Source organism: Podarcis pityusensis (genome assembly GCF_964106645.2).
Source record: "Podarcis pityusensis genome assembly, chromosome: 3".
NCBI lineage: Eukaryota > Metazoa > Chordata > Lepidosauria > Squamata > Lacertidae > Podarcis > Podarcis pityusensis.
The window spans coordinates 103948871-103971690 of NC_138026.1; the positions used below are offsets into that span (position 1 = coordinate 103948871).

The window sequence follows — 22820 nt, forward strand, 5'->3', positions numbered from 1 at the left end:
CACAATTTACAGTTGCAGAAATTAGAAACGTTCAGCTCTAGTTTTCATTTTAAGAGCAAGTATTGGGGTAGATAGAAAACCCTGTCAAAGCAGCAGCAAGTTTGTGCCATCTGCCCATCCAATGTGGCTCCCCGGTTAATTTGTGTTTTGTGGGCCCCAACCATACAAAAATGGCATGCATGATACACTGATGCAGATATCTGGCTGACACACTGTGCTCCTCCACCTTCTGTAAGCAACTTTGACATGTTGGCAGGGCTGCCTACATGTGAATTCCCTGACATCACCACCACTGCCACCATCATTTTGTGTATGCTGCCTTTCCATAGTTATAACAATGCTCAAGGCTGCTTACAACATGAAAAGATTTACATAATCACAAACACAACAAAAGTCATTTATAAATAAAACACATCAAAAAGTACACAACCAGGCAATTTTCACATAAATCATAAAAGATCTGAAAATAAAGATACAAAGAATTAATACCCATAACAGTGACACAAGTCCCCAAGCAATACCCCAAACCAAGAGTCTGTTCAGCAGCCTCAGCTTTTGTGACTGGAGTCATTCAGGGCCCCACCCTCTCAGGCTGGGTGGGAGAAGTCCAGCAAGACAGGGAGCAGGAATCCCAGGACTGGCAAGGCACCAGGTGATCAATTTTACCTTTGCAGTGCAGCTTTCATTCAAGCAGCTTTGCAAAGGAAGGTCCCAGCCAATAAAAGCGGTGCTTGGAAGTTACAGCTGATCAGCACTGTCCTTCAAGCTCCATTTTTGGCAAGGCTTGGCTGCACTCAAGAGTTTCTGATCAGGAACCCTGGAGTGTAGCCAATCACAGTGGGACATGAAGTCACTAGTGATCAGCCTGCGATTAGTACTGACTTCAAGTCCCCCTTTCAACATGGCTCTGATTGGGGGCTTCCGAGTGGAACCAATGCCACCCAAAAGGGGTTTGCATTTGGTGGCAGATCTAAAAAGTACCAAATACAAGACTTGCTTGCCAAGGAGCAGTTGGGAGCACATTTTCAGGCTCCCCGTGGTTCCTTTGCACCACCCGTGTCTTTATCTTTACATATATGATGTCATGTGGGGTTGATGGATGTGACTTAGGGAAAATAGGATTGTGGCCCAAATTAGGATGCCTGCTGGGCCTAATTAGGCTGAAAGCTCCCCGCTACTGCTCTAATGCATAAAGTGACTATAAACAGATACTAGATGAGCATCTGTCAAATAACAGTGTTAAGCATGGGACAACCTGATGGTGTAGTGGGTTGAGAACAAAATCTGCTGTATTACAATGTTATATCATTTTAATGGCAACTACAAAAATTGCTTACCTGGAAAACTAATCTTAGAAAAGGGATGTATATTTAGTAGTATTTTGATGTTGAGCAGCAGCTGGGGGAGAAGCAGGCAGCCAGCTCAAATGATCAGCCAACTCAGATCACCAACTGCTTTGTGGGTCATCGTTCAGAATTGTTGCTTCAGTGTACTTGCAGATTGACAGGAATCTTTTCGCAGAGTTTGCTAATACTTTCAAGAATATTATGGATCCTGTTGTTTTTAGCTCTGCCATCGCATTCTCCTAGCTTTGATATTTTCTACTCAAAAGTCCAGTGTTGCAGAAAGACTATCATTTTTTAAAACATATTTTTTTGTGGTACATTAGTATGAAACTTTCTGCTAGCGAACACCTAAAAAGCTAGTAAGCTGAATTTTAAAAAGTGCTAGTCACAGATGATCCAAAATCTCTTGTTCTATAACTTTATCCTTTACTAAAGATGGGAAATCTAAATGAATATGAATGCTCAGTTTAATTGGGAACAGTAGCTGAATAACATCACCATGGAGGTTATATGAGCATGCATGTTATCCTACATTTTGTAGTAGTTCTATCTATTTGCAGAAAAGAAGGCCTATGAAATGAATATTTTAATAAGGAAAGGGTAACACTAATGTTTCTTCCTCAGTTTCAACCTTATACACACACCTGTCCAAAGCCTATCCTATTTCTAAAATTATAACTGAAACCTCTGCACTCCATTGCATAGAATATCATAAAAACTGAAATGTTCCTTATAAATAGAAAATCCTAAATATTTTGGGTGTAGAGTATTTAAACAATTTGTTTTATTGTAAGCTACCATGAGGGCTCCATTGGGGTATATAAGGGGGAGCAATAAAAATATAAGCATTCCCCCTTAGCTTCTCATTTTGTTAATGAGTTGTCTTAATAAGTGTTCAGAAGCTCATTTTGAGTCTCTATTCAGCAGGTGACTTGACTAAAATATTGTCTTCCTGTGTTTGAAATTTAGGTAACCTAATCCATGGGTAAAGTTGGGAAGATGTGGAACAGCTTCAAGTACAGATGCCAGAATCTCTTCAACTCTGAAGGTGGAAACAGAAGTGAAAATGTAGATGTAAACTCTAATTGTTCTTCTGTTAGAGATAAAAGTGTGTTTGTTCCTGATCCAGCTGCGCAACAACCCAGCAGCCCTTTACGAGACGTTTCTTTACAACTGAGTCTAAACCCTTCAAGAAGCTCTGCAAGGAAAAATCAAAACTGTGCCGCAGAAATCCCACAAATTGTGGAAATAAGCATTGAGAGGGAGAGTGACTTGGGTGTTGGCACAGGAGCTAGACTTGCACGAAGAGATTCCTACTCAAGGCATGCACCATGGGGTGGGAAAAAGAAACATTCCTGCTCTACAAAAACCCAGAGCTCTTTGGATAGTGATAAAAGATTTGGCCGTTCTCGCTTGCAAAGGAGAGAGAGAAGATACGGCGTGAGCTCTGTTCATGACACGGACAGTGTCTCAAGCAGGACCATTGGGAGTCGCTCTCTGCGACAAAGACTTCAGGATACTGTTGGCTTGTGTTTTCCTATGAGAACGTACTGCAAACCATCCAAACCTCTCTTTTCTAACAAAAGGAAGATCCATCTCTCTGAACTAATGCTAGAGAAATGTCCTTTCCCTCCTGGGTCAGATCTGGCTCAAAAATGGCATCTAATTAAGCAGCACACAGCCCCAGTGAGCCCCCACTCAACTCTCTTTGATGCATTTGATCCTTCCGTGGCTTCTACAGAAGATGAAGAGGACAGGCTCAGAGAAAGACGAAGGCTCAGTATTGAAGAAGGGGTTGACCCTCCTCCCAATGCTCAGATACATACCTTTGAAGCTACTGCACAAGTTAACCCGCTATATAAACTGGGACCAAAGTTGGCCCCTGGCATGTCTGAGCTGACTGGAGACGGTAGTTCAACGCCACAGGGAAGTTGCGACCTGGAGGAAGACACGACTACTCTCTGCTTGCAGTCACGTAGGCAGAAGCAGCGCCAGGTATCTGGAGAGAGCCATAGCCACACCAGCAGACAAGGAGCTTGGAAAGTACATACTCAGATTGATTATATACACTGCCTTGTCCCAGACTTACTGCAAATTACTGGCAATCCTTGTTACTGGGGAGTGATGGACCGCTACGAAGCAGAAGCACTTCTGGAAGGAAAACCCGAAGGCACTTTCTTGCTCAGGGATTCTGCTCAAGAAGACTACCTCTTCTCTGTGAGCTTCCGCCGTTACAACCGGTCTCTACATGCACGCATTGAACAATGGAACCACAACTTTAGTTTTGATGCTCATGACCCCTGCGTGTTTCACTCCTCCACTGTTACAGGGCTTCTAGAACACTACAAAGATCCTAGTTCTTGCATGTTTTTTGAACCTTTGCTTACAGTCTCCCTAAACAGAACTTTCCCTTTCAGCTTGCAATATATCTGCCGGGCAGTAATCTGTAGGTACACTTCGTATGATGGGATTGATTGTCTCCCTTTGCCATCAATGTTGCAGGACTTTCTCAAGGAATATCACTATAAGCAAAAGGTCCGAGTGCGATGGTTGGAGCGGGAACCAATAAAGGCAAAGTGAACAGAGTTCAGAGTCCCCAGTAAGCTCACTAGAAATATGTGCTTTTTTGTGCAAATACAGTATAACTGTGGTTAGCACATCAGTGTTCAGCTGCTTCTTCATCTTCTTTTGCAATATGGTACTTTAAGCTTAATGTGTTTCTGAGTGTGTTCAGATGCTGCCTGCTATTAATCAAGCTTAGTTGTGAATATCTCTTGAAACAATATGTTGAACACAAATTCACACATTTTTAAATGCGGGCTTGCAGATTATAATTGTCTGGTTCTGAAATACACTATTTTCTTTCCACAATTCCTATAGTTATTATGCAAAGCAGCCATTGAGTATTTTCTAAGTTCCATTCAATTTCAGGAGTCAGAACAAAGTGAGTTGCTGACTTTTTTTCCATTTTTGAACATTTGAACACCAGCAGTTGTGTTCCAGTGTAGTTGCTTTCTTAGTACATTTTAAAGTTCAGTTTTTCCCCATGACAATTTTCGCATTAAAGCTATTCTAAAATGAAAAATCATGAGCAACTAGGGAAACTGCTGTCACCTAGCACTTCTAAGAATTGATCACATACATTAATGAGCACTTATATGCATCTACTCGGCACCAAACTCTGGTTTTTAAAAGGGCTGTATCCCAATTAAGTATACTTTAGTGTATGATTGTTTGAGTGCTAATAGATTAATCAGCCAACTAAGTTTGCATAAATTTGCATATCACTAAAATAGTAATCATATGCAGGAAAAGGAAACACATGCTTTATTTTATAATGATGCTTACATGTGCCTGCTGTGATACCTTGAAAGAGGCATCTCTTATAGCAGTGGTCACCAACCTTTTTGGATCTGGGGGCACATTCTGAATTTTGAGAAGATACCAAGGGTACCAGTTAGAAAATGGCTGCCACCGGGGGTGTAGCCTAACACATAATGGCTGCCACCTTCAAAAGAGAAGAAAAAGAAAAGAAATGGGAACATATAATAGTTCGAATATGGGAAAATCAGTTCAGGTTTTAAATATATATATCTGCGTAATCAGAGATAAAAAGACATAAAGCTGACTCATAAGTATTTTTCCCTATCTTTATGGAGAAGAAAATAATAGAAAAACACAGAAAATACAGAAAGGACTCGCCAGAGAAGTAGTTGAACAATACTGTTGCAGAGTAGTGTGATTTTAAGGCTGACTCATCTACAAGCATCTCAAAACTAGGGGTGTATGAGGAAACGACGATAATGATTTTTCTGCCTTTGCACTAAGCCCTCTTCTCTCCAGACAACCTGGGAGCAATCCCTGTGGGCCAGGCAGGGGGGGAAAGTGATAACACTGATGCCTCTGAAATGACTCCCTCCCCCAAAAACAACAACTTGGAAACAATCAGGAATAATGTGGTGAGGATGGTGATGTTGATAATAATGATGCCTCTGCATTACCCCACCCCTCAAGAATGTAGCAACTTGGAAACAACCAGGAAAATTCTTAGCATCATTATTATTACCACCACCATTATGATGTCTCTGTACTGGGCTCCCCCCTTCAAACAACTTTGGGACAATCCTTGCTGTAGGGCATGTAGCAGGGATAGCAGGGAGAAAAAGGGTTGCCATATCCTTACCCCCTCCCTGAGTTCAACAGAGGCTTCTCTCAAGCAGCTGTGTGATCCACATGCCGGCAGGCAGCAAACAATTATGGCAACAATGGGAGGCTTGCCATCTTGCTCCCCCCACCCCATATTTTCAAAAAGTTTCTTAAGCAACTATCCGCAGACTGTTTCACGTGGCCAGCAGGCAGCAAAACTATTAATTCTTGGGCTGCTTCCCCTACTCCAAACGTATTTTTAAAAGCCTCTCAAGTAGCAGCCTGTCAACTGCTCTATGTGGCTGGCAGGCAGCAAAGTAAATGTAGCTGCAAACCTTCCAGGGACTAGGAAACAAGACAGTAACAGGAAAAGTGCAGGAACCAGGAAACGGCACCTCTTTGGGACCCTTTGCCTGCTGCCCAAACAACTCATTTATCAGGCACTGCTCTGACTACACTCATTGATTAAAAACACTGTCAGGTGGGAGCAGCCGGGCTGGTTCATTTCACGTCGGTTGCTTAGAAGAGCACCTGCACCTTCTGCTTCATAACTTCTTTTCTAGGATGGCTAGAGTCCTGTGAAAGAAAGAAAGAGTTGTGGGTAAGGGCAGCCTGGAGGCACCAGTGAAGGCCGTCTCAGGCACCCAGTTGGCAACACCCCTCCCCCAAAAATCCTACAATATGACTCAGAAGGATGAGTTCCTCTTCTAAGATGTTGCACAGTTTGTTGAAGTGCTTAAAACTTGCACATTTTCTAAAAATCTGCTATACAGTTAATCGGGGTCACCTTAATCAGATGGCTTGTAGTCAGTTGTCTTAAGCATTGCAGCCCTAGTTAAAAAAAGGAAAGTTTAGTATACACAGTGTTTAGTAACTTCTGTCTAACGCTGCAAGCCTTCACAGAAGTAAGATTTATTAAATTCATTGGGACTAAACTCCTAGATAAGCATACGTAGGATTGCAGTTTAAGTCAACCGCTGCTGGTAAGTCGTGATGATGAACTTGACTCAGCTATAAGAAACCTGACAAGTAGTAATTGGAGCTTTGCATTAACTGATTTTTGAATGGTTCAAAACAGTATTTTTAACTGTCTGCTAAAAACTAATGGCCATCTAGCTTAGTTATGACTTAAAAGCTGATCCAGAAAAGATAATGTTCTGTTCTGCTTCTTTCCCTCCACCCTACTCAACGCATCATACGTAAAGTTTCAGGCTTCATATAGGTACTGTTGTATTTGTGAATGGTGTAGCACCTTCTTTTGGTAAGTTGTAGATTGTGTTCTCCTTGAGCAAAAAACTTTTGAAACTTGCTCTTTTGCTTCTGGTTCTCCCCCCCCCCCCCCTTTGTGGACAGAACATAACCTGTTTTGTCCTAGTTGTGTTTGCACTAAAATTTGTGTTGGAGTACAGAGTCCCTTGTTTTTTGCTTGTGTATCTTGTACCAATGACTAGTGCTCCCTAGGTTCTTAACCAGTTGACAGTGACTGTGAGGTAGGAAAACTTCAAAGCTGCGTATACAAGAAGAGTTATACTTGTATGCCAACACTAACCAGTTTATCAATGTGTGTTTTTCCTCCGCTTGCTGTGCCTTGTTACAGCTTTTTGTGCTAATAAAGTACAGTATTTTCAGTGTTATACTTGTATATTTGCTCTTTTATATTTGCAGAGCTTCTCTTGTAGCAGTTAACCTTTTTTTATAAAAAAAAGCTTTATCTTACGTTTAGTTTAGCTTGCACAAATGTACAATTGAATGATTACTTGACATGTCACCAAATTTAAGCATAAATGAAATTCTCTAGAGCACCCAAATACAGATGTTTCCAAGCATTTGGGGCCATTTCACACATTGCACGGAGGCAACTGTGGGTTTTCCATGGGATACGCTTGACAACTGGTGCAAATCCCAGCTCTCTAGTGTGGATCTGAATGGGGTGTGCTTTTTACACCCACACATTTCATTTTTCGATGTGTGCTTCTATCGAAGGTGCGTATCTTAAAAACAACAATGTAATGCTTGAAGTGGCCTTTGGTTTTCATTGCAAAACCATAGAATAGTGGGTCTGCAGTATCTGGCCACTTCAAAAAGGCAATTATATATGGAAAACCCTTCTAGGTAAGAAGTATAAACACTAAGTGTACATCATCTCATGTACACAAACACAGGTTTTGCCTGTTACACTTGTGTTTGTCCATACATTTCTTAAGCTAAATATAGATTATTCACAAGATGCATTCATTCAAAGGCTTTTTGGCACCTTGGAATGAAATGCAATTCATTTTTTTTTTTTTTTTTGCTTTCTTTTATTATATAAAAGAGTCATAAGTTATTGTGCATTATATTTGAAGTTTGACATAATAGCTTGTCATTTTTTGAAGTGGACCTAAGATCAGGTGATGTTTCTGGATATAATTGGTTAGCTATTTGCCATGTGTGGCAGTGGTAAAGGGCATTATTTATACCCTTCCTCAGTGCCTGGCAAAACAATTGCATTTTTATTTTTGCACTAATGAGTTTGCAAGGAATGGATTGAATAGATGCTACAGAATCAGTGGTTAAAAAAAGGTTTTGAAATACTGTTCCAGACATCTTTTATGGTAGATGGCTAGGCTACAATCCTCTAATGTCCTTCCTGGGAGTCCAACAGAACTTGGTGAGTTTTACTTTTGAGGGATCATATATAGGATTGCACTGTAAATTGAGTTAATTTTTCAGTATTGTCCACCTGCGAGACAAGTAATCCATATAGAAACATTTGCCTGGTATCCTATTTTGTGTAATTTTTCTTTCAGAGAAGAACAGAGAGGAAAGAAAGCGTGCATCAGGCCTCTGCATAGATAAGATTCACATGTCGAGTGCCCACTGTATTTTAGATATTGGCGAAAGTTGTGTAGCTCACAAGGATTGCTGCTTGTAAGTGTCTGAACCTGGCCAGATTCTTTTTACCAAAGAGGTTGAAGGAACATGTTGCTGCTTATAATCTAAACTAAAACAATTGAACCAAAGTATCTTCAGCATAAGCTATTTGGGTATAATATGCAATGCCAGAGATCATGAAAATGTATATAATTTAGCAGCAGTTACTCATAATTTTTTTAATGCAGTGTAGTCTCAATATACAGAATTGTCCAAAGTCTGTCTACTTCAACACCAGAAGATCCATATACACCAGAAAGCTATTGAAAGGAGTTTATTTAGACTCCCAGAGAGCACTTTAAATGGGCTAGTTTGGAAAACTCTCATTAGGCTAGGGCTGAGGAGAACACATAAATGTATAGGAGCCAGCATCAAATTTGAAGTTTCCGGGCATTTAGGATTATCCAGCTTTGCATTAATTGTATCAAATGTGTTTTCAAATGTCAGATTTCCAATGTGGAATTTCTTTTTGCTCTGAACATGTAAGTACTTTTCACTAATGTTAAATGTAAGCATGTTATAACTGTTGGGTTTGTGTGTGGGTCTGTATTACTGAATATGCAAACTTTTGGTTTATGAACTGCGCTAAAACTAGCTGCTTACATTAAAATGGAAAAAAAGTAACCAGCATGAAATTGTGCCCAAGTGTACTTTCCCTGCTTTTTCACGCTCCGTCAATTTATGTTAAATTCTACAATGGTTGGGTTTTTTCCCCTGTTGGTGAATGTGTGTTTAGTGTGAATTCCTTCAAAACGATTCAAATCAGGGACTTGGTTTTTGTACTACAAGAAACATGTTAAAAGTGTCATTTACATTCAGTGGAAATAATTGCACTTAATTTTTGTAGGAATTTGTTGCTATTTTACTTGCTGCAGTACCCTTCTTGTGCTTAGCCCAGTGGCTCACAAACTGTGGGGAGAGGGCCCCCTGGTGGTGGGAGGGCATATTTCATGGAGGGGGGAGGATCCTGCAGAATGCAGAGCAACAGACAGGTCTTCTTCCAGGTAACAGGTTTTAGCATCTCAGCTGCTGCCAAAACTGTCATGCAAACTCTGGAAGCTACAGAGAGATTGGAAACATAGGAATGCTTCTGACCATAGCAACTGCTCTGCCTCCTTTCCTGGCTGGCTAACTTTTATGTGTTAGTCTTGAGATGCCTTGTTTAGTTCTCTAATAATGGACCAGTGCCCTGACCAAAAATCCTTTTTATTTTATTTTATTGAAAATACTCATGCACCACCTTTCTGCTATCTCCAACTCTCCCCACCCCTCCAGGTAGCTTTCAGTCACACTTAAAAACAGCTGTCATAATAAATAAAATGGACGCGGGTGGCGCTGTGGTCTAAACCACAGAGCCTAGGGCTTGCTGATCAGAAGGTTGGTGGTTTGAATCCCCACGACAGGGTGAGCTCCCGTTGCTCAGTCCCTGCTCCTGCCAAGCTAGCAGTTTGAAAGCACATCAAGTGCAAGTAGATAAATAGGTATTGCTCTGGCAGGAAGGTAAACAACGTTTCCGTGCGCTGCTCTGGTTCGCCAGAAGCAGCTTAGTCATGCTGGCCACATGACCCGGAAGCTGTCTGTGTACAAACGCTGGCTCCCTCATCCAGTAAAGCGAGATGAGCGTCGCAACCCCAGAGTTGTCCGCGACTGGACTTAACAGTCAGGGGTCCCTTTACCTTTAATAAACATAAAACGGTGAATATAAAGCTAAAAAAGTCCAAACAGCCAATAAAATTAATAAATAATGTCACCAAACATCTCAAATGGTGCCAAAAGCCCTGGTGAATCAAAAGAGTTTTAACAAGCACCCGAAAATCAGTTGTGTGGGTACCTGACAGCTTTTTCTGGAGAGAGAAACCTGATTGACACATGAAATCAGACATTAGTAGGGGAAAGTAGGAGAGCTCAGCAGTTGCAGCTGTATGCAAAGATAGCATTTGCTTTGCTGTGGGATGTGTGTGTGCACTCAAAGGTCGGGATTTAGAAGGGGGGGGCCGTGTCCAGAAAGTTTGAGAAACACTGCCTTAGCTGTATACAAGCCCAGTTGCGTTTTGATTGACTTTATTTCTGGTGCTGCACTGTAAATTTTGAATAACAAGAAAACGATTAAGGTAGTGCTCAGAAGGCTGTCCCATCTTGTGAGAAGGAATCTAAAGTCGAGGCCTCTTCTGTACATGCAGTGCTTCAAAGTTGGTTTTGGTCTGCTATGTACACTTTTTTCCCTACAAGCAGTTAATGTTTTCTTCTGTGGTCTTGAAGCAGATCACACCTCACCTTGTTAATCAGGACAAATTGGGCATTACTGTTTAGTCTCCAGTAACTTAGGGGCCAGGGTGAATGTGTTCCTTCTGGAACAATAAACCATTAGCAAAACTTTTCCTCGGATTTTTGGAAGGAGGTTTGCTGCTCCCTCTCTCTGTGCTGTGTCAGAAAGAGGTAGAAACAAGTGTGACCTAACTCCTGAGAAATCTTTAAGAATACCATAAAGTAGGAAGTCTCACTGAACTGCAGATACCGTATTTAAAAAACAAAACAGAATTTGAGGCTAATGTCACATTCTGTTGATTCTTTTTGATAAATATGTACAATATGCACAATGGTGTTTTTTAAAAAATGCAGACCTACTTTGGCTTCTTGCTGCAGGTAAGAATTTGGGCTCAGATTAATAGAAACCCCTTCATTTCTGCAGAGATCTGATTCCTTCCCCTATAAAGTTAATGTTACTCTAGAAGTGTGGAATCATCATTCCTTCAGATAAGTTAAGTATGGATAATAGGTCTGGCAAAAGCTGACTTCCCTGCCCCACTTCTTCCTGTTGGTAGTCCCCTCCCAATCAATAATTTTTTGGGGGGAGGGATGCTACCATCGGAGGGAGGGAGGAAGTTCTGCCAGTCTGCTTATGCAAGTTTAACTCTGTTTATAACATGATGGGTTTTTAACAGCATCGTGCCTGGTGTTTGAACTAGATTGGTACAGTTTTACCACATGGGAATTGCAATCTCAGGCTGGTTTAGAGGTGTGTAAGATGTGCATTATTGTGGATGAACTGTGATCTTTATTGTACATGATGTCAGAAAAGGGGATTTTACACTGTTGCATTGGAATGCTAGCCTTATGAAAGCATAATTGCTAAAGGACAATGCATTTTTTTCCCTATCTATAAAAGCAAAACTTCAGAACATGCACTCACTCACCCACCCAGACTATGCAGTTCTATTGTGAAGTTCTGGCAATAACGTCGTTATGAAATCGTCAGCAGCTCTGATAAGCTACTTATGCATTGAAACTCATTTCCTAATAAACAAATAAATGAAAATAACTAAAGTTGTTTGAACCTCTATCACAACGACAATTTTACTACCAGTATGCTTTATTCAAGTGTGCAGGTAGATGCAGTAATTGTGGTTTTTATATTGCTCCTGTATTTCTTTATTTATTTTTCTTTTGGTCAAAGGTAAATTTTGAATGGTGACATTTTCCTCTTTCTCCATTTCATAGCTACAGCTTGTATTAAGTCTAAACTTTTGCCAGACATGGCATTGGCCTCCAAGCAATATCATGGATTGCATTGCTCTTTCTTTTTGAATACATAGTTCCATCTAGCACATTTTTAAAAGTCTATTCAAACCACACATACATTGTGTTATTTCCGTAGTGCAGATTTGGGAAAGGATGGCATGGAGGGATTTCCAAAGACTACCACGTTCATGATGTTAGATGGATTCCAAACTTAATTCCTAGTTCATCACTCTCTGAGACAGTATACTATACTAGCACAGTATGGAAGCTAGGCTCTGGGATGGGGAAGTATTTTGCGGGAGGAGATTTCCATTCCATGAATAGTAGAATTGTGGGCAAGGCCACCTAATTATTTGGTGACTGAGGTGAGCTTCAAGCTAAGGCCTTTTTGGCTCACATTCTCAGTCGCTCCTTTCTGGCAGTGTTTCATGCCAAAATGACACTGGTAGAGAGAGAGCCACTTTATTGTGTACAGTATAAACAATAAAAATATCAAAACACAACTTTGGAGAGAGAATTCTTACCGCGTTGTAGTCATTGTCCAAGATTACATTGGTGTGAAGACCTTAACACAGTAGCAAAGTGGCTTGAGAGTTCACGGTATTATTTAATAGGGTAATTAAAAGTTGGATAATCGCATGGTTGTGGGTAGAGAGGGCATTTTGCTCTGCTACCGCTACCATCGGCTGCAGCTGAACTTTACAATTGGTAGGTGATACTTAGTGATTCCATCTGGACGCAGGAACTTCTTGACAATAAGCAACTGGTCCTTTCGTTCAGCATCTTTCTGTTTACTTCATGTCATTTTTAACAAGTTCATTTAATCAACTTTTGTTGCCTGGATGTATTAAGGTGCATAACAAGTTTTAAAACAAAGTGATCTCTAGCCCTTAAAAATTTGGGATCTGATCGTAAAACGCCGTATTTCCTGAAAATTAATCAAGTTATTACTAACAGGTTTTCTGAATGGTAGAGCTGCTGCTGTTGCTGTCCCTTTTAAGTTAAGCTGAGCCTGCAATCCTCATCATGAAAAAGCCCCACTGAACCCAATAAAACTATTTTGCAGCGAACATACAAAGGATTTCATTGCAAAATAAGTGTGAGGTGATGCACTGATTGAGCCCGCTATTTCTGTTTGGAAGAATTAACTTTAGTAGATGGCCTACTTTGATTGCCAAAGTGATCTAGGAAAAAATAATATCCTGCTTTATCATTAACAACCGATTAGGAGCCCTACTCATAAAAATAAACTATGGGGCAGCAGATGCATTAACTGCTTTGCTCAGTACGAGATGATGGAAGAGCTGGTGACTGGTGTACATGGCTGCCAAGTTGGTAGAGCCAACTTAAAAGATGCTGGAAAATGAACATAAGAATAGCACTGCAAGATCAGGCCAAAGGCCTGTCTGTTCTCACAGTGGCCACCCATAGATCCCTGTGGAAAAGCCCACAAGCAGGACTCGAGGACAACGGTGCTCCCTGCAGTTTCCAGCAACTGGTATTATTTATTAAATTTACATTTCAGGATCACAGGGCACTTTACAGTAAAAACAAAAAACAAACCCACAAAATACGTAACATCCTCCCACCATTCCTCTTCCGTGAATTCCTCTAATCCCCGCTTCAAAGCCAACTGAACTTTGCCACAAGCTGACTGGGATGGCTTTAAAAGGGACCGAGCATATTTATGGAGGAAAATAGGGCTATCGATCTTGGCTAGCCATGAATGCCAGTTTCTGGGAGAGAGCTGTTGTGTTCATGGCAGAAGCAGCTGCCAATTGGTACTAGTAGGGCAAGTGGCATTTGACCCTTGAGACAGAACACAAAGCGTTGTGGCATGTAGCCATTAATTTCTCTTATTTCTCAAGTTGGGAGCAACCATTACATCTTGTGGGAGCCATTTCCTTGAGCTGTGTAAAAAAAAAAAACACTTCTCCCGAATCTCCTAAGAGTCGGCTTTGCTGTATGGCCCTGAATTCTCATATTGATGAGGGAAGTAGACAAATGTTCTATCTACTCTTCCCCATGCCATGCTTCAGCCTTTCCATAAATGCACTTGCAAGTGGAGGTGGGCGTTCAGTCTGCAGGCAGGTATACAAGATAGTAGGAACTTGAGACCACTGTGTTTCCCTGATTATTGGCTGGTTTTCTATTCGTTGGAGGCAGAGGCAGCGAAAAGTCTATGCCATCATCAATAACAATGGTCAATCAGCTTCTCTAGTGCACTTCCTGATTGGTTTATCTGCAAGTGCTTCAGTTTGATATTATATATAGTGAGAGCTGGACCATAAAGAAGGCTGATCGCCGAAGAATTGATGCTTTTGAATTATGGTGCTGGAGGAGACTCTGGAGAGTCCCATGGACTGCAAGAAGATCAAACCTCTCCATTCTGAAGGAAATCAGCCCTGAGTGCTCACTGGAAGGACAGATCCTGAAGCTGAGGCTCCAATACTTTTGCCATCTCATGAGAAGGGAAGACCCCCTGGAAAAGACCCTGATGTTGGGAAAGATGGAGGGCACAAGGAGAAGGGGACAACAGAGGATGAGATCGTTGGACAGTGTTCTCGAAGCTACCAGCATGAGTTTGACCAAACTGCGGGAGGCAGTGGAAGACAGGAGTGCCTGGCGTGCTCTGGTCCATGGGGTCAAGAAGAGTCGGACATGACTAAAAGACTAAACAACAACAACAACACACACCTATCATAATTTGCAACATACCTCCTGTCTTTCTGGCAATGGTGCATATTCCACCTTCATTTTTCTCCCTCAGGAGCTGCTGCTTTAAAAAAAAAAATCCTCACTTTTCACCATAATTGGGGAAGGAATACATATTTTACCCCAAGGTCAAGATTAGCTAGCAATCAGTGGGTGGGTTGGCCTTAATTATGGAATATATTCCTGAGTAATGTGCTTTGCAGCACATTCACTATGGCACAAATCTGTCGCTTCTGCTTTCTGTGGCCTGAAGTGTCGACTCGATTTAGGGAGAGGCATGAATTATGCACTTTGCAGAAGCAAGGAGATGCGGGCTTGGATCTTTTTAGCTTTCTCGTGCAAAACCATTTGAACTTCGATTTTTTACTTTTGTAATTTAGGTAGTTATAAACTCATTTTGCTAATGGCTGCTTCAAGTCCTAGATTATGTAAGTAAGCATTACTTTTACTTCTTCACAAAACAATGTGATTGTGATTGTTATGGGGGGGGGGAGGTACTACCAGGGAAAATTCAGTCTGCCTTAAAGCATCCTGGTTTATTGTTTCTAGAAGGTTAACCCAACTTTGTCTTAGTTTCCAAGTTTAAAGCTGCAAAGTATGGTATTCTGCCGATCTCACTCACGAGGGATAAATAACAACAGTATAACCTCTCCTTGTGCCTAAATCCATTCCTACAAAGAGCACATTCCAGCAAGGCAAAAACACGGGGGTTGAAGCAGGCGCCAGTGACGTTGTGGCCTTGGGAAGGAGATGTTTCATGGAGATAATTCTGAAGGCCAGACAGAGAAATTTGCAGGCTTGGGGTTCCCCATCCCTGAAGTCCAGAATATCTACACATTTCATGCGAGATCATCTGCCGAAGCTACACATGCTTTTGTAGCCTCTACGTAGTTTGGTTTTTCAGTATGCTTCATTTCAAAAAGAAGAAGCTTTCATCTTTGGTCTCTCCCCCGCACCCTAACCCAGCCTTAGACAAAGATTGCAGTGTTCCTTCAAAGTCTGAACATGAATATACATCTGGAAACACTTAACTGCAGTTTTTTTTAAAAAAAGAGCCTTATTCCAGAGAGTCAACATTGAAAATGTGCTTGGTGCTTAAAATGCAAACTAATAAACTGAGATTTCCAGTTAGCCTCCTTGAGCAGAGCTGCAAGCCAGGAGCTTTCTAGGGAGGTGGGTACAAAGTCTGCCTTGAAAGCCAAACCACTCCAAGCTACTTCCTCGGGAGACTAATAACCTGCTGTTGATTAAAACTGAATGTCTGGCAATAACTTTATTCTCGTCCTAATAGAAAGCAAATAATGTGCTGTTTTAAGCCGGTCTGAGAGATATGTCTATCATCAGAAAGTAAACTTTGACCTTTAGGATGCACGGTGACTTTTTGTGCCTTAGTGGTCAGTTTCTGCCCTGGTCACTGACACCGCATAACATTTTTCACAGTGCAGAAACAGGCATTTGAGTTGAACCAAATAGGGTGCTGATTATAAGAGACTAGTTTCATCCCAGCAGGCTTGCAGCTGGATGACCCGAGTTCAAATCCTGACACGTCCCGTAAGCGAGTGGACAGTGTGCAGGTTGTCAGCTTTCAGCCTCTCTTCCCACTTGACACCATTCTCCAAGGAACTTGGCAAGCTTTTCCCTAGATGGCTGAGAACTCCCCACCATAATAATAATAATAATAATAATAATAATAATAATAATAATTTATTTATATCCCGCCCTCCCCAGCCAAAGCCGGGCTCAGAGCGGCTAACAACAGTAAAATAATACAGCATTCTAAAATCAATTCATTTTAAAATCAGTTCAAATCAAATTAATGGCAACCATTGGGCTAGAGGATTGCCAGGAGGGGGTCAGGCTGCGCCTTGGCCAAAGGCCTGGTGGAACAGCTCTGTCTTGCAGGCCCTGCGGAAAGTTGTCAAGTCCCGCAGGGCCCTAGTCTCTTGTGGCAAAGCGTTCCACCAGATCAGAGCCACAGCCGAAAAAGCCCTGGCTCTGGTTGAGGCCAGCCTAACTTCCCTGTGGCCCGGGACCTCCAAGATGTTTATGTTTGAATACCGTAAGGCTTCTGCACTCTCATTTAGCAAAGCGTTGCTCAGGAACCCTGGGAGGCAAGTTATAAAAGTCTCTGCCAGGTCACTGTGTTCAGGCAGCAGTGATGAGGCAAGTAAGCCCATGGGATGGAGAATCGGTTCTTTTGCAGGAATGACAAAGGCCCACACTGAAGTCTGGAGGGTCTGAAAGAGCCGGTCAGATTGTATTAGGTTCAAGAGGCTTGGTAAAGGGTAAGATCACGAGGGAGGTGCAGGCATTTCTTGGAGACTATTTACATTTTAAAATAAGGCTTCGGCTACTTTTAATGGGGGGTGGGGTATATGGAGCTGCTTTGGGAAACTATTCAGAAGTAACAACTGGTGGGAAATGCAGTATCAGACCCTATGTGGAATATTGGGCCAAGAAAGCAAGCTGGGCAGGCACAGTGTGTTGCCAATCTCTGTCCCCCCTCGCCCTACCCTTTCTCCATTTATTTGCCTTTAGCCGCGCTGGGATTTGCACTCGTTTGCAAAGGTTACAGCTTATCTCTGCACTGTTGGGAAACTTCCTGTGCCGGTTTTGCAGACCTCTGGATGAGCTGTGAAAGGCAGAGGAATGGGTCGAGCTGTTCTTCCACACCCGACAGCTCTCCTGTTTTTACTTTGGATTAATTTCAAGAAGGCTAGGCATGTCGGTCTGTTGCAGTAAAAGAAACAAAGGGGCTAACTGATGTCTTTTTGTGAGTTCAGCTGTGGTGGGCAGGGGAGATTGGGTTGGATGAGCTTTCAGAGTCCGTAAAGGTAAAGGGACCCCTGACCATTAGGTCCAGTCGTGGCCGACTCGGGTTGCGGCGCTCATCTCGCTTTATTGGCCCAGGGAGCCAGCGTACAGCTTCTGGGTCATGTGGGCAGCATGACTAAGCCGCTTCTGGCGAGCCAGAGCAGCGCACGGAAACGCTGTTTACCTTCCCGCTGGAGATAAATACGGTACCTATTTATCTACCTGTACTTTGACGTGCTTTCGAACTGCTAGGTTGGCAGGAGCTGGGACTGAGCAACGGGAGCTCACCCCGTCGCGGGGATTTGAACCGCCGACCTTCTGATCGGCAAGTCCTAGGCTCTGTGGTTTAACCCACAGCGCCACCCGTGTCCCTTCAGAGTCCCTACAACCATCTGATTCTTTGATTGCAATGGTGGGATTTACAAAACTGGTTGAACCAATAGGCCTGCTGGGGGATAAGGCTTTCAGCTGCTACAAGCTATAATGGCTCCATGGTCAGAGTGACGTAACACCACAGAAGTCCACATTTCCATGAAGTGTAGAAGTGAACATGGAAAAAACCCAAACTTTTACCATAGCACATTACATTGTTTTATTCAAAACTAAATATATTTTTATGCAGTGCTTTTTTTCTTTAAAAATGTTTAGTGGGTACTCTCATTTTGTCTCAAGAAAATCACCATTTTATAGTTCAAATCGGGGGAAATAAATACAGTAAATGGACAAAAGTACAAAGATTCACAAAATGTTTCGGGGTATGCATCCCCCCAGAAAAAAAAGCACCGTTTTTATGGCTTTTCTTCTTAAAAGTTGAACAGCTAATATGAAATGAAAGAAACGCTCCCTCTTCATAACTATGACACACCACCAAATGCAGCCGTTATATAGCACTTTAGAGAAAAGGGAGAATCCAGATGATCCAACACAAGAAAAGAAAAATAACAACACAATGTCAGAAATCAAAGCAGCCAAAGGATTTTATATGCTGTAGGAACCCACCTGTGGTTCGCCTGGTTCAAATGTGAAATAAAACAGTTCAGTTCCACCATAAATTTGTCCGTGGATGTATTTTGGATTCATCTTAATCTCTGGGTTTCCAAGAAGAATTCAGTTTGGAGCCACCACAGTACTTTGGAGGTGGTAAAAATCCATTGGAAACTTGGTTGTTTGACAAAGCTATAAAAAAAAGATTATGAAGTACTCAGAGGAAATAAAAATGGAGTACATGATTGGCTCATGTATTTTTATTTTTATTTTATTTTTTTGGATGATTTCCCCTAGATTTTTGTGTGGTTTATATCTCATCTTCCATTTACTGGAGACAGTTGCTGCTATCTTTGTCCAGCATGTGTCTCTTGATTTGTTGGTAGCATTTAAATCAATGGCACTGATGAGCTGAACTCTTGAATTGAAGTTGCTCCTTTTGGAACACCTGAGCAACCTGCTGTAACAAAAGCACCAAATATCTTAATTCATAGAATTGTAGAGATGGAAGTGTTCCCAAGAATCATCTAGCCCAACCTCCTGCGGTGGGGAGGTGCGTGAGGTGCTGTCTTTGCTGCAAAAGGTAACAGGCAGCTCAGAGCATCTGGGATTAGCTGAGGCTGTGCCATCAGCTCTGTGCATGCCCCAAATTACAAAGGCGAATTGGAGTGATTCGGAGCAGGTTCCTGCTTTTCTAAGCCAGATCTTGCCATTAGCAAGGCATCTTGAGGCAGATCAGGGACTTTAGCACTTTGGAGTGGCTCTGTGGCTTTAGATTTACCCAAAAATGCATGGCTGTCTTTGACCCTTTAAGAAGCAAAACCACAATTGGCCGAGGAAATGCTTAGAGGTCAGAGAGGCGGGAGGGATCTTGCATAGTTAGAGCAAGGTATAACTTCCTTAATCGCTGCAAATTACTTTCCGACACCACTCCAACTGCTGCAATTAGGGGCAGGGATGTTGAAATGAACAAACCCAAGTTGTTCTTCCCATGGGTTCACATGTGACTTTCGCCAGTTTTGTACTAACCAGGGTTAAAATCACCTAGCACAATAGCTGCTGGCCTATTTGTCTGAAGTTTGGCAGGTTTCTCATCCAGGGTCCACTTCCCCTTATGTCTATGTTTCAAACTGATTGCCCACAAAGAACTAAGGGAGAGAACGAGATGCTTGCTAGGGCTGATGGGAGTTGTAGTTCAGCAAAAAGGGGAGGTCCAAAGCACAACCTGCTCCATTGGAACATCAGATCTCCCTGCAAAAGACTTTTGCTAGTGTGGCTGCATCCTCTGATAAACTTCAGGATGGGCTTTTGACGACAGGTGACTTGGCTTTCCTGTTTATTTTGCAAACTCACTTTTTCTATTTTGGTATAAATATTTTGCAGACACACTTCACTAAACATACTCTTTACTGTTTGAACAAGCTAGTCTTGGAGAGGCATCTTGTTTCTACCCAATGAGCAGGTCTCATCCCTCCTCCTGTTAAGGTTACCAGACGTCCCCGTTTCCCGGGGACAGTCCCTGGGTTTACAAATAAGTCCACATACAAAATCAATTGAAGTTGAAAAGTGTCCCCGGATTCATTGGAAAAAATCTGGTAACCTTATGTGAAGTGCCCGTTTCCTCTTCTTACAGACTGATGACCCATCTGTTTTTCCCCGATTTTTTTTTTTAAGAATAGGAAATAATAATCTTTGAAAAAGACAGTCCTTATAGACTTTTTAAAAAAAAATCTTCATTGATTTGCACTTTGCTTTGTATATCCAAGGAGATACATATTAAAAAACAGAGAAAACAAACAACTCCCTATAAAAAAAGAAAAGCTTTGTGATATCAAAAATGGAAACCACATCCCATACAGCTTAGAGAGACAAGCAGTAGTAGTGTTAGTAGTGATACATAAATCCAGTAGCCTCCTAAAAGGAAAGTCACTATTAAACCATATGTAATCAGAATCAGAATCACTGGAATTATTATTCATTTCAAATCCTTGTTTAATTTGATGGGAGGTGATTTCTATTGTTTTCCTTTTTTTTTTTTTTTTTAAAGCAATTTATTAAATTTTACAATAAAGATAAACATAATTAACAATGTAACATTGATCTTAACATATTTTCACATTTTCTTTGGACTTCCTCACATCTCCCGCTCCCATTTTCATCGTTGTAACATTTTGTCAGCAATTTATCATCTTATTTAAATTCTTATATCCCTTCTATGTTTCATAATCTTATAATTCTCAAAAGGAGCTAAATTTCACAGTCTTACTTATTTCCTTAAAAAACTTCTAAATTTAGTGGTGCTCAGTTATTTTGATCTAGCATCTTGTTTAGCATTCACTCAAATTACAATACTTTTGTAAATAGTTCTTAAATTTCTTCCAGTCCTCCTCAATCCTCTCTTCTCCCAGGTCACGGATTCTGCCGGTCATTTCAGCCAGTTCCATGTAGTCTATCAGTTGTATCTGCCATTCTTCCAGTGTGGGTAGATCTTGAGTTTTCCAATGTTTTGCGAGAAGTATCCTTGCTGCTGTTGTTGCATACATAAAGAATGTCTGATCCTTCTTTGCCACCCCTTGGCCGACAATACCCAAAAGGAAAGCCTCTGGTTTCTTAGTGAAGGTATATTTAAATACCTTTTTTAGTTCATTATAAATCATTTCCCAGAACGCCTTCACTTTAGGGCAAGTCCACCAGAGGTGGAAGAACGTTCCCTCACACTCTTTGCATTTCCAACACTTATTATCAGACAGGTGGTAAATTTTGGCAAGTTTGACTGGGGTCATATACCATCTATAAATCATTTTCATTACATTTTCTTTCAGAGCATTACATGCAGTAAATTTCAATCCATTGCTCCACAACCTCTCCCAGTCCTCAAACATGATATTATGCCCAATATCCTGTGCCCACCTTATCATGGCCGATTTAACCGTTTCATCTTGTGTATTCCATTTCAACAGCAAGTTATACATCCTTGAAAGTACCTTAATCTTTGGTTCTAACAATTCTGTTTCTAATTTCGATTTCTCCACCTGGAACCCTAGTTTCTTATCATTTTTAAAAACTTCTTTAATCTGAGCGTAATGTAACCAATCTCGCACTTTGTCTTTCATTTTCTCCAAACTCTGCAATTTCCAATTGTCTCCATCCTTTTCTAGTATTTCCCAATATTTTGGCCATTTAGCCTCCATATTGGGTCTTTTTCGGGCCTTGGCTTCCAAAGGTGAAAGCCACCTTGGTGTTTTATTTTCCAGCAAGTCTTTATATTTTGTCCAGACATTAAACAATGATTTTCTGACAATATGGTTCTTAAAGGCCTTATTTGCTTTAACCTTGTCATACCATAAATATGCATGCCATCCAAAAGCATTGTTAAACCCTTCCAGATCCAACACATCAGTGTCCTCAAGAAGTAGCCAGTCTTTTAGCCAGCAGAACGCTGCGGCTTCATAATACAACTTTAAGTCTGGCAGGGCAAAGCCCCCTCTTTGTTTTGCATCAGTTAATATCTTAAACTTAATTCTGGGCTTTTTGCCCTGCCAGACAAACTTAGAAATGTCTCTCTGCCACTTCTGAAAGCACCCCGTTCTGTCCAAGACCTGAAGTGTTTGAAATAAAAACAACATCCTTGGCAATACATTCATCTTGATAGCAGCAATTCGGCCTAACAAAGAAAGTTTCAATTTTGACCAACTATCTAGGTCTCTCTTAATTTCTGTCCAGCATTTTTCATAATTGTCCTTAAATAGACTTAGATTTTTTGCTGTTATGTTTACCCCTAGGTATTTTACTTTTTTAACCACGTTAAGTTCCATCTCATTCTGAAACCGTTCTGACTCTGTATCCGTCAAATTTTTCCCCAAAACCTTAGTTTTCTGTTTATTTAATTTAAATCCAGCCACCCGACCAAAATCATTAATCAATTGTAATACTCTTTTCGTACTGGGCTCTGGCTTCTGCAAGGTCAAAACCAGGTCATCTGCAAAAGCTTTTAATTTATATTGTTTCTGACCGACCTGAATTCCTTCCACCAACCGATCCTCTCTAATCATGTTTAATAGCACTTCCAGAACCGAAATAAATAACAAAGGGGAAATAGGGCAACCTTGTCGTGTCCCTTTTTCAATTTTAAACTCTTCTGTAACCACATTATTAACTATCAGTTTAGCTTTCTGTTCTGAATATATCGCCCCAATCCCATTCTCAAAACCCCGTCCCACTCCCATCTCTTTTAAATTTCCCATCATAAATTTCCAGGAGATATTGTCAAAGGCCTTCTCCGCGTCTATAAAAATTAGGACTGCTTTTGTATTTATGTCTGTTTGCAAAAGTTCCAAGATATCAATAATGTTCCTTGTGTTAGCAAACAGATGTCTTCCTGGG

The 22820-nt window shown here is 41.2% G+C and overlaps 1 protein-coding gene and 1 long non-coding RNA gene across 2 annotated transcripts; one reads left to right on the forward strand and one right to left on the reverse strand.

Moving 5' to 3' along the window:
* Positions 1–2327: 2327 nt before the first annotated feature.
* On the forward strand, positions 2328–9621 carry SOCS5 (suppressor of cytokine signaling 5; the record flags this gene model as incomplete). The annotated part of the gene is made up of 1 exon (XM_080998168.1): positions 2328–9621. One exon carries the CDS (start codon positions 2328–2330, stop codon positions 3924–3926), a length of 1599 nt encoding a protein of 532 aa, XP_080854294.1. The 3' UTR covers positions 3927–9621.
* A 5022-nt stretch (positions 9622–14643) lies between these two features.
* LOC308472972 lies at positions 14644–20074 on the reverse strand. Its single transcript, XR_013983839.1, has 3 exons — positions 20038–20074; positions 18453–18629; positions 14644–14700 (listed from the first exon to the last, which is right to left on the reverse strand). It is a non-coding gene; the product is annotated as an uncharacterized lncRNA (long non-coding RNA).
* Positions 20075–22820: the final 2746 nt, after the last annotated feature.